Source organism: Petaurus breviceps, unplaced genomic scaffold (genome assembly GCF_028583685.1).
Source record: "Petaurus breviceps papuanus isolate PSGF00001 unplaced genomic scaffold, PetGlider_PUasm1.0 90779, whole genome shotgun sequence".
NCBI classification, from domain to species: Eukaryota; Metazoa; Chordata; class Mammalia; order Diprotodontia; family Petauridae; genus Petaurus; species Petaurus breviceps.
In genome coordinates, this window is record NW_027187344.1 from 10,571,301 (window position 1) to 10,583,689 (window position 12,389).

A 12,389-nucleotide genomic window follows, 5' to 3' on the forward strand; every position below is an offset into this window, starting at 1 on the left:
ACGTATTTATCAATGACACTTGTTATAGCCTCTGTTAAAATGACTATTCTAGATGGCTTTCAAACCAAGTTTACAGCTTGAGCTTATACTGCAAAAATTCATTATTTCCAAATTGTTGTAATTATACAGAGAAGGATTTTTCCAGTCAAGAAATTATATCCTTCTGATATGAGGAATATAGGAAAACATAACCTTGGAGATGATATAAAACCCACAAATTCACCCTAAGGAACCTACAATTTACTTGTCCAAGATTAAGAAACTTGTTCTATGCTATAACAAATATTTAATCTGTTGGGACTGTATAAAGAGTAGTCATAAATGATTCACACATACTTATAATAATGACTTTTCCTATCAATTTTTTTGGGAACCTGAAAATTTTAGAACTTTCTTTCATCTCAGTAAGACCTTACTTGCCAGGACATCATTACCTAATACCTTCAGTCCTTTGGTTTTGAGGATGGATGAGGAATTCTAGCCATCACCCAGCACCAAATTCGGCCTCTGCTTTCTACTCTGCTTATTCTCCTCACCCCCCAGCTTAACTCACATCATCTCGGCTCCGTCGTAGCTGGTTGAGCTCTGTTTTGGTCCGACTCAGCTGCGTTTCCAGATCCAAGATTTTGTTCTGGGCTGTTCGTTCCTTGGAAACCGCACGCTCCCTTGTTTGTTCCACCTGGAAAAAGGGCCCAAAGCTGTGTGTGTTGCTTTCCCAAAACTTAGCAGCCACCACTTTCACAAAATAGATTGTGTGATGGTCTTCTCCCTTGATGGGATACCATTGATACTTTACCTTATACTGGGAGGGGGGGCCTCCATTTTCCCAAAAGTTTAGTGCTACTAACAAGGCAGAGGGGGCAAGAAAAGGTAATAGAGGGGAAAGCAAACCTCTGCCAAGCCTCCTCTACCCCATGTCACAACAAAAGGGCTATGGGAAAGCCAGGCCAGAACTGGGCTGGTACAACTGACCTGTCTCTTGGCATCTTCAATGGCATTTTCCAGCTGTCGTGCTAGAGAACTACATTCCTGGGTTTTCTCCTCCAACCGAAGCTGGGATTGATGGATTGCCTCCTCTCTCTTTGCAATCACCTGGAGGAACTCAATGTTCTGGGCACTAGTTCCCTCAAGTTTCCTGTATAAAAGCACTAAATTAAGATTCTTCCATCCTCTTCTCCCATCATTCATCTCCATCGGGCACTGTGAGAACTGTCTACCACCCCAGAGTGGCACTCAAATCTAAATAATCTCATCCTGTTACCAGAGAATCAGAGTCCCAAAGGAAATGGCATATGAAATAAACAAATTAATTGAAAGATCAAAAGGAGGGAGGGGGATAGGTTGAGGCAAAGCGGGGAAATACATAAATAAATAAATCATAATAGATGAGCCTCAGAGATGCCAAAAGCTCTAACAGAACTGTACCACCAGAACAGATCTGATGGGTGTGGCCTGCCTTTTCTACTATCCACAGTGAGGTGGGGGCTATGCTCCCTCTGTTCAATCTGGCAGTCATAGTGAAAGCTACCTTCCACTGATAGGAGTCATGGGTTAAGGGAGCTTAAAAAAAGGGCCATATCAAACAAGGGAAGACTCAAGGTGATTGTTTAGGTAAATCATGGGATGGGCAGACAGAGATCAGAGAATAGAAGGAGGAGAAAATACACACCACCACCATGTACCAATCGTCCCATTTAAAGCAGGCCCCCTGCCTAAATGAAATATGCCTTTTTCCAGGGACTGGGTTAAGCTTTCAATCTACTGGAAGTGTCTGTATCTTGGTTCTTGGGTGTTCCAAGGCTGAGAGGTCTGCAGAGAAGTTGTACTTTGACTGTATGGATGGTTACAGGTGAAATGGAAGCAACTTTTCCTAAAGAGTTTCTGTTTGCTCCTCCCTCTGAAGTTAGCCCACCACCATCATTCCAGGGCCTTGGGTCAGTCACCCAAACTCTTCAGTGGGTAAGCATAAAGTGGAAACTGAAGAGTTCAGGTCCTAGAAAAAGGATGAGGACAGAAATAGGACACTGTGACTCTAACCTCTCAAGTTCTTCCACCTTCAGGCTTAGCTGTTTGTTTTCCTCCTGAGAATATTGATGTCTCTCTCTCACCACCTCCAGCTTCTCCCCCTGGTGTTCGATCTAAAATGACAGGAAAATAGGCCATTTTACACAGAAGGTGATACGTTATCCTGTCCTCCCTTCTCCTAGGAAGCTGGCATCCATATGGATGGTACATCTATAGATGGTATTCCATGGCAAGGTTGACTGTCACCTTCAGCATCCATTGCAAAGTCATACCTTCCCTGCCCATGCAGGACTTGAAGAAGTTTAGCTCTAATAAGAATGAAGGCTTCCCCACCATTTTCCCAAAAGAAGAAACATCCGCTCCTAGGAAAATATAATTATGCTTTCTTGACCAGGAGAAGCCAAGGCTTCTCCAAAATCTAAAAATCCAAAATAAAACCCTTAAGTCAAAAGTATAACCGGGTTGTCACGACACACATAGGATATTAATACTCAAATAAACTCAAACTAGCCTACAGATAACCATGTTTGGAATCTTTACCTTGACTATAAGAGGTGGAAGGGATCTTACAGATCACCGAATCCCACACCCTCATTTTCAAGATAAGGAAATATGAATTTAGAGGGGGTAAGGGACCTGCCCAAGATCACTATATTTGTTCTAAAGTAAGAAAAATAAGTTATCAACATGCAAAATTGGAGACATCATGCATGACTGCATCAGAAGAGAATGTCAGATACAATAACTGCAAACAAAAGAATGAAAGGGAGAGCAGATGAAGTAGGAAGAGAAGCTAGATAAGCATTCAGTGCCACAATGTCTGATGCCCAGGCCCTGTGGATTGCTTGATTTGAGGACAATGAAAGGACTCAAAGTGTAAGAGGTAAGCTAAATCTCAGACCAATATGAAGGCTGTGGAAGAAGAGAAGATCCAGCCATCAGAACTGATAGAAGAAGCTCAAAAGTGACGCCTCCTATCACTAGAATCACTATTTGCAAACACAATAACATTTGGCACACCAGACTTTTATTTCACAGTGTTGATGAGAATTAATTCGTTTCGAAAAGCGGCAGCCAAAGAAAAGGAAGTGATCTTCCTTTGGGGGTGTGCGTCTCATCTTGGTATCCGGCTGGCTGTTCGGGTCAGGTCGTGAGACCCTTTCTGCCAGTCCCTTACCCGGGTGCGCAGATCTGCTATGATAGCTGTTAGGTCCACATTTTTCCTCTCATAGCCTTGTAGCTGATCCTGACATTCGGCCAGCTTAGCCTCAGTAATTTTGAGGATCTCAGGCAGTTGTTGAAGGTCAGTCAGCTGAGCCTGGAACTGCTTACGAGCCTTAAAAAGAGAAAGAAAGATATCTTTTTGTAAAGACCAGCTCGCATTTCTTAACCTCTTCTAACCTCTTAGCAAAGTTATCCAGCAAGCTTGCCATGTAAATCTCTTAATAATAAGGGATTCTAGAAATTGGAAAGGCACTATCACTCCATTTTGCATCCTATGTCCAACTTCCCCCAGAGTCAATCCCTGTAAAATATCCAACTTCCTCTAGGATAGATCTTTCCACCAGCCATTAAGTTACGGAGAATTCCATTCTGGATGACCCATCCCATCTTCTAGTCATGAGGTGCTACATGGATCTTAGGATGTCCAACAAAGTAGTATAAAATACTTCTCCATAATAATAGACCAGCCCCAAACTCCAGGCACTTTTCTCTGAATTAGGTAAATCTAGGTTTGTTTTTCATGTGTTCAGGATAGAGGGCCAGGTCTGGAGTAAGAAAGATCTGAGTTTAAATCTGGCCTCAGATACTTATTAGCTGTCTGATCCTGGACAAGTCACTTAACCCAGAGTTTGCCTCAGTTTCTTCATCTATAAAATGACCTGAAAAAGAAAATGGCAAGCTGTTCCAGTGTCTTTGACAAGAAAACCCTAAATGGGGTCACAAAGAGTCAGTCATGACCAAAATGACTGAAGAACTTTTTGTGTGTTGCTGCAGGTTTTTGGGGGGTGCGGAAGAGGGTGATTAGCAACTAGGACCATAACACCACCTAAGCCAAGCAGGTATCTGGGAGTTCTATTCATTTGTTCCCTTAAAATTACTGTCTTTGAAGGCTTTTAGCTTCAATTTTCTTATCTTTTTTTTTTTTGGAGGGGGGAAGGCAGAGCAATTGGGGTCAAGTGACTTGCCCAAGGTCACACAGCTAGTAAGTGTTAAGTGTCTGAGATCACATTTGAACTCAGGTCCTCCTGACTCTAGGGCTGGTGCTCTATTCACTGGGCCACCTAGCTGCTCCAGTTTCAATTTGTTTTAAGTGAAAGAGGGGAGAGAAAGAAGGGCAGAGGTAGAAGGCAAAGAAAAGGAAAGGAAAAGGGAAAAAGAAAGGTACTAGCTTTTCAGAAGACCACTTTTCCTTTCCTATTTCAAAATATAGGAAGTGGCCCAGTTACCTGCTTGATTGAGAAAGGGGATAGGGGAAGTTTGTGTAGACATGAACAATTACCGATTCAATTTCTTTGTTCATTTCATCTTTGAGGATCTTGTTTTCTTTGTCGCAGCGTTCCAGTTGAGTGGCTACCTCATCAGCTTCCATCCGGGTCTTCATCACCTAGGGACAGAGAGGGCAATTAGAGTTTCTGATAGCAGACCAAATTTTCTGAGAGACAACTTCTCACTCAATTGTTGAAAGTAAGGGGTTTCATTAAGAGGTGAGAGAGGAATATAATGAGAGGAGATGGGGAGAGACAGAATGGGGTAAACTATCTTATATAGAAGAGGCAAGGGAAAATGGTTACAATGGAGGGGAAGAATAGGAAGGCAAAAGGGAATGGGTCAATCTTATTCTCATTGAATTTGGCTTGGGGAGGGAATGAAATACATACTAAATAGGGTATCTCACCCTACAGGAAAGTAGGGGTGAAGGGGATGAGAGGGGGGATGATGGAAGGGAGGGCAGGCTGGGGGGGGGGAGGGAAGTTGGAAGCACCCACTTTTGAAAAGGTACAGGATTCAAAGTAGAGAATAGAACAAGTGGGAGGTGGGATAGGAGGGAAGGAAATATAGTCAGTCTTTTACAATATATCTACTATGTTAATGTTTTGCATTATCTACACATGTACAACCTATACTGAACTGCTTATCTTCCCAATAAGGGTGGGTGACAAGGGAGGAAGGGAATGAATCTGGAATTCAAAGTTTTAAAATAAAAAAAATAATAATAATTAAAAAAGAAAGTAAGGGGTTTCAGAGTAGGAAAACTTTTTTTTTTTGCCCTTTGGAGGGCAATTGGGGTTAAGTAACTTGCCCAAGGTTACACGGCTAGTTTTTTTTGTGTGGGTGTTAAGTGTCTGAGGGCCGGAACCGAACTCGGGTGCTTCTGACTCTGTGGCCAGCGCTTTACTCACTGCGCCACCTAGCTGCCCCTTAGAGTGGGAAAACTTAAAGCAGGTAAGAAAATAGACAAGAATGAAGTGGAGTGGTGATGCCAAAAGCTCAAATTAGAAAAGTACCTGACTCTTGTAGTTGTCTATCATCCCTTCGTAGTTCTTGACTGACACCTTCAGCTGTTGCACCTCAATTTGGGCTTGACTTAACCTGTCTTCCACAGGGGTGATACTAGCCTGTAGAGGGATATTAACAATATAGAGAGCTTGGCTTTGACCAAACCACTATGGCATTAATTTTGGACTAATGCAATAAGATGTGGTGAAAGACATCTCTTTGTTCAACAAGGGAAAAACATTTCCTCAGAGAAGCCACAAAGACAGAAATATCACTCTTCAAATTTTACCAGCCTTATTTCCTACCCCCCTTTAAGAAATTAGCCTTTCCAACCCCCTTCCTCTGGAAATGAAAGGAAATATAAATTAGTGCTTTTGAAAAGTACACCATTCTTTTTTTTTTTTAAGCAATTGGGGTTAAGTAGCTTGCTCAAGGTTACACGGCCAGTTATTATTTCTGGGTGTGGTGCTCAGTATCTGAGCCCGGATTTGATCCAGGTCATCCCGACACTGGAGCCAATGCTCTTACTCGCTGAGCCACCTGGCCACCCCTAAGCAATTGGGGTTAAGTAACTTGCTCAAGGTTACACGGCCAGGTGTTTCTGGGTGGGTGCTAAGTGTCTGAGCCCGGGATTCGATCTCCAGGTGTTCTCAACACTGGAGCGGGTGCTCTTACTCGCTGGGCTACCTGGCCGCCCCAAGTACACCATTCTTAATTCTAAAAGGCTGACCTCATTCAGACTTATATCTCTGTTGCTAAGAGATAACTATCCTCCTCACCTCTTCCCTTATTTATAAATGGGGAAAATAAAACTCTGAAAATTGAAATGATCTGCTCAAAGTCCCTGTGAAATAGAATGCAAGGTTCTAGATTTCTGGCCTGTTTTTTTCCTCCTGGCCAACATAGAACTCTGTAGGTTGTCCCAACCCCAGAGAGTACTACCCCCCTCTAGGCTGTGTGTAGTGTGGGCATGGGTGGAGGGGAGGAGAAGAATCTTGTTTGAGTAATTAATCTGTCTCTTGGGATGGTGTTTAGGAACATGTTATCAAGAAGACAATAAAAAACCTCTAGATCTTGAAATTGGGACATAGAATTAAAGTCCCATTCGTCCATTTCAATCTCATTTCATACCCCTCAGAACATAGAGGAAGCCCTTGGGCAGCAATACCTAACATCATACCCCTCAAAACATACAGGAAGCTCTTGGGTAGGGATACATAACTCCAATCTAGTTGCCAAAGGGGAATGGCATACCCAAAGTTGCCTCAATAAGCTACAATATCTCTTTTCCCACACTCTGGCCACAGATGGTAGTTGATTTTCTGAAAATACTAGTTTTATGGTTCAAGGGTGCTTGGCTGACCTTTAGCCTCTCATTCTCAAGTTTGAATGCAGAATATTCTGCTGTCTGTCGGTGTAATCTTTCCACCAGATTATCCCGGTCTTCTCGCATCTTTTCCTCCAAGGCATGCTGCTGTGATACTAGATCTGTCACTCGGCTGGTGTAAAAGAAAAAGAAAGATGAGAAAACAGCAAACATCAGATTTCAAAGAACCAAAATATTTTGGAATGAAGTAGTTCCTTATGATCCACAACCCCTGGCACTTAGCATGCCAAAGGCTAATAATTCTAGAATGGTAGTCTCCTCAATCTATGGGTGAGGAACTAACTCAACTTCTCAAATGAAGCTGATATACTGATGGATACACTGGGGAGGAGAGGGGTCAGGGAGGACATAAGAGAGAAACTGCTGAAACCTAGGGCCTGGTCAAGTCAAGAGTTAAGAGTGGTATTGGGGAGGAGTGCATGTTATACAATAATTTCCCCCAACACATACACACTTCTACCCCACTAAAAATGCTGATGAGATGTAGGGAGTAGGTTGCTACGTACCACACACTGGGTTTTGTAATCAACCAGACAAGAAATCGGGCAACCAAAAGGCTGGGGTAGATTCCCTTCTGGGGGAGGGGAACCAATCCATTTTAACCAAAACCAAACCTCTGCTGGTCTAGAATGACAATCTATATCACTGTAATTTCAGGAAGCACCTGTCACCTAGTCAAATACTGCTCAGATTCTATTAAGACTGCCTTCCAGGGGCAGCCAGGTGGCACAGTGAGTAAGAGCGCCAGCCCCAGCATCGGGAGACCCGAGATTGGCTCCGGCCTCAGATACTTGGCATCCACACAAAATAACTGGCCGTGTAACCCTGAGCAAGTTACTTAACCCCAACTGCTTAAAAAAAAAAAAAGACTGCCTTCCAGATTCCAGAGAGAGTCCTTTAGGGCTTACTTTTACCAAAGTAAACCTTAGACCTGAACCACCTAGTCCTTAGTCCAAACAAAATCATCAGAAGTCATACTACCTCAGATTAAATAACATATAACAATGCATTAAAATAATTATTCACCACATCCAGGTAAGATTGATGTGAGGAATACAAAAGGTAATATAAGAAAAAACAATTCATACTGGCAGAAAAAACTAATAAAAACAGGATCATCTACTGGTTTGATGCTAAGAAGGAATACAACAAATTTTAATTAACTCATGATATTAAAAAAAAAACTAAACACCACCACAAAATCCTGAACAAAGAATATTTGTTATTCTTGAATTGATAAAAAATTATTTACTCAAAACCAGGAACCAATATTATCTTCAGTGAAGATATATAAGCATTCCTATTAAAAAGAAATTACTTATCCTCTCTTAATCCATCTATTCCAACATTGGTAATGGCTAATATTTATTACAAGGCAAGAAAAGTTAATAAGGGGAAAATGTTGTTAAGGAAGAGATCATTATAGTCCTATTTTGAGATAAGGTGATTCTAACTTGAAAATTCAAAGAGAAAGAAAAAAGAAAAGCTCAGATATTCAAGTCAATAAATACCTATTAAGTGCCTACTAGCCAGCACTGTGTTCAGTGATGCGGATATAAGGACAAAAATGAAACTGCCTGCTCTTAGGGAGCTTACAGTGTACTGGGGAAATAAAACATAAACTCAAACAAATCCAAAATAAAACTCCTAAGTGCTAGAGGGGAGGTGGAGATCAGGAAAGTCTTGTAGGAAATAGTAACTGAGCGGAACTTTACAAGAAGCTAGTGATTACTTTATGATTGGGAAGAAAGTAGGGAGTGCATTCTAAATTAAGTGCACCAGCCCGTGCAAAGCTATAGAAACAGGGAAAGAATGGTGGATGTGGGGAATACCAAGTAAGTCTATTTGCCTGGAAGGCAAAATCTATGAATGATGTGGGAGCAATGTGAAATAAGTTTGGAAAGGTATCCCTGATTGTAGAAAGATTTAAATTGGCTGAGGAGATCCCAGAGTCAGTACAAGCCACTGACAATTTTTGAGCAGAAGAATAACATGGTCAGACCTGTGTCTGAGGGATACTACTAGAATAACTATATGCAAGATGGATTGGGTGGGGGGAGGGGGAGGGGGCATGCTAAAACAAGCAAGACCAGGTACAAATATATTCCAATAGTCTAACTGAGAAGGTGACAGATGTGAGAAATGTTATAAAGGTAGAATCAGCAAGACTTCTTAACTAATAAGATATGGAAGGATGAAGGAGAAAGTATAATCAAGAATACAAAAGTTATATACCAGGTGACTAGAAGGATAGTGGCATTCTCTACCCCGCCCCGCCCCCCCCAAAGGCAAAGATTAGAAAAGGTGAAATTAGAGAGTTTTATTGGGGGAAGAAAAACAATGAGTTCTGGGGGCATATTAATTCAGATACCAATGGTACGGGCACAGGTGGATATATCCATCAGGCAACTAATAATTCAGGGATAGAGTTTAGGAAAGGTTAGGGTTTGATATGTAGAGTTTGGAGAGCAATCCTGTAATGAGATGATAATTAAACCCATGGGAGCTGAGATCACTAAGAAAAGAGTGTTCGGCGCAAAATTCATTGATTCAGAACAAGTAGATGGTGATCAACAGTGTCAAATGCTGTAGAAAAGTCAAGAAGAATGAGGACTGAGGAAAGCTCAGTTGAGTGAGAAGGTAAGAGAATGTAGGTAACCTTAAGAGGGCACTTTCAGTAAAATCATATTTATAAGGGTTGAGGACTGAAGAGGGATGTAAAGAAATGGAGGAAATGCATATAGATAGTTCTTTTTAGAAGTTTGGCTATAAAAGGGCAAAAAAAATAACTTGAAGAGATAGCAAGGTTAAAATGAAGGGTTTTTTTAAGGATGGAATTCACTTGGGTGAGTTTGTAGGCAACAAGGGAGGAGCAAAAGAAAGATTGACGATTAAAGATCAACAGGGTAATATCTGAATGAGAGGAAGGGAGGATGTCCACTTCTTTCTCAAATTGGATCAAATGAGAGAATGAGAAATGAGAGAGAAGGGTTAGGAAGTAGGAGAGAAGAGGGGGCTCATAAATAATATACTCTTTTTTTTTTTCCTGAAAAGGAGAAGTCTAGAATAGGAAGATGTTTTTAAGGAAGTTTGAGAAGAAAAGATTTGTAATAACCATTGCAAGGAATGTGATAGAAAATCAACCAAAAAGAAGGAAGAAAAAAAGGATTGCTATGTAGCAGTAAGGTAGGCCTTCACTGAGATAAAATAAATTTGGACCCTAAGGGCATGAGTTTTGCAAGCAATGGGCATTGATAGAAAAGGGAGAAGATAGTATATAGTTGAAGTGATCAACCGGGGATTCAAGATTGTGAAGTAACCCCTGAGCAGGAAGATGAAGAGAAAGAACAGGTGGGTCTCCATAGCAAACTACTGCTATAAATACTTTGGTGTATATGGGGCTTGATTTTTTCTACCAGTGCCTATCATGCCTACCAGTGAGATCTGAGTCAAAAGGATATAGGCATTTTAACAAATTTTGAAAAATCTATGCCTTTTTCATCTTATATGATTCTTGTTCATGTCCTTCCAGAAATCTTCCACAAAGATGTCAGTTAATATACACAGAAACCTTCTTCTCATTCTTCTACTGTTTTGTGGATACCAGAACTATATTCAAGCTGTCCCTCACTCTTGCCATATAACTGTTCTTTTCTGATCATACGTGTCCCTGATGAAGTCAGGGATGTCAGTTCTCATATGCAAATCAGCATGGTAATATACTACAACCTGTGTGTATCTTGTTTATCTTTCCATTATCTAATGGGTTAATTGCAGATGGAATTTTTATGTTGTTATAGCATTCTGTGATTCACAACCTGCATTACAGGGAAAATGTTTAGAGAGGTAGACTTTCAAAGTAGAGAGAAGCCTGAACTAATATATAATGTTTTAAGGTTTGTGAAGTGTTTGACATATATTATTTTTGTTGGATTCTTACAACCCCCTTAAGTACTACAGATAGTATTCTCCATTTTACAGATGAGGAAACTGAGGTTTAGAGGGTTAAATAATCTGTCCAAAATCAAACAGCCAGTGTTAGAGATGAGATTCAAAACTAGTCCTATCCTGACTCCAAGTCCAGTACTCTGTCTACTACATTACACCAATTCAACAACCATTAAAAGTACTGTTCAAAATGAAATGAATATTTACAAAAATATAAACTTCTCAGATTAACAGATCAGAAAATAAAATACTTAAGTATTTCTATTTTAGAAAAAGAAACTAAACAAGTAATAAATGAACTCCCTAAGGAAAAAACTCCACAACTAGATGAATTTACAGATGAATTCTACCAAATACTTAAAGAAAAACTAATTCTAATACTACATAAACTGTATGAAAAAATAGGAAAAGTAGTCCTACCCAAATTCCTTCTCTGACACAAATAAAGTCTTGGTACCTAAATCAGGGAGAATCAAAACAGAAAACTATAGACTAATATTCCTCGAATGAATATCGATGTAAAAATTTTAAACAAAGCACTAGAAAGGAGATTACAGCAATATATCACAAAGATCATATACTATGACCAGGTGGGATTTATATCAGGAAAGTAGGACTAGTTCAACATTAGGAAAACTTTAAGCATAACTGTCCATATTAATAACAAAAACAACAACAAAATATGTGATTAGATGCAGAAAAAGCTTTTGACAAAATACACCTATTCCAGTTTTAAACATTAAAAAAGCAGAGAAATAAATGCAACTTTCCTTAAAATGATAAGCACTATCTATCTAAAACTAAGAGTAAGCATCTATAATGGGTATGAGCTAGAAGCTTTTCCAATAACAGCAAGTGAAATAAGAATGTCCACTATTATTCAATATTGTATAGTAGAAATTCTGGCTATAGTAAAAGAAATTGAAGGAATAAACATAGGTGATGAGGAAACAAAACTATCACTTTTTGCAGATGGTATGATGGTTTATTAGAAAATCCTGGAGAGTCTCTAAAAAAAACTAATTGAAACACTAACTTCAGTAATGTTACAGGATATAAAATAAACCCACACAAATCATTAGCATTCCTGTATCTAACGAACAAAACCCACAGGAAGAGAAAAAGAAATTCTATTTAACATTATAGACAGTATAAAATGCTTGAGAGTTTATCTTGCCAAGACATACACATATGAACATAATAACGAAATACTTCACCAAATAGAGTGCTAAACAATTGAAGAAATACTAATTGTTCATGGGTAGGCTCAGTCAAATAAAAAAATGACAGTACTACCCTAAATTAATTTACTCATTCAGTGCCATTCCAATTAAATTACCAAAGAATTACTTTATGGAGTTAGAAAAAAAAGTTGTAAGATTCATCTGGAGAAACAAAAGATCAAGAATAATATATCAAGGGAATCAGTGGAAAAAACCCCCAATAACAACCAGGGAAGGGAACTAGCTGTGCCATACCTCAAACTACTGATTGATTAATTTGATTAAAATACTACAAAGTTATAATC

The 12,389-nt window shown here is 39.7% G+C and overlaps 1 protein-coding gene across 4 annotated transcripts in view; it reads right to left on the bottom strand.

Annotated features, from left to right (window-relative positions):
* ODF2 (outer dense fiber of sperm tails 2) overlaps window positions 1-12,389 on the bottom strand; it is a 35,103-nt gene that overhangs the window by 1,353 nt on the left and 21,361 nt on the right. For 3 of the 4 annotated variants that reach the window (XM_069069483.1, XM_069069485.1, XM_069069484.1), the window contains exons 14-20: window positions 6,890-7,025; window positions 5,535-5,645; window positions 4,529-4,633; window positions 3,203-3,361; window positions 2,038-2,138; window positions 973-1,135; window positions 554-679 (exon numbers count right to left, since the gene is read on the bottom strand). In XM_069069483.1, coding sequence (XP_068925584.1) covers window positions 554-679; window positions 973-1,135; window positions 2,038-2,138; window positions 3,203-3,361; window positions 4,529-4,633; window positions 5,535-5,645; window positions 6,890-7,025 — 901 coding nt within the window. Of the gene's footprint in view, window positions 1-553; window positions 680-972; window positions 1,136-2,037; window positions 2,139-3,035; window positions 3,362-4,528; window positions 4,634-5,534; window positions 5,646-6,889; window positions 7,026-12,389 lie in introns of those variants that run through there. The other variant, XM_069069486.1, reaches the window with a different exon arrangement.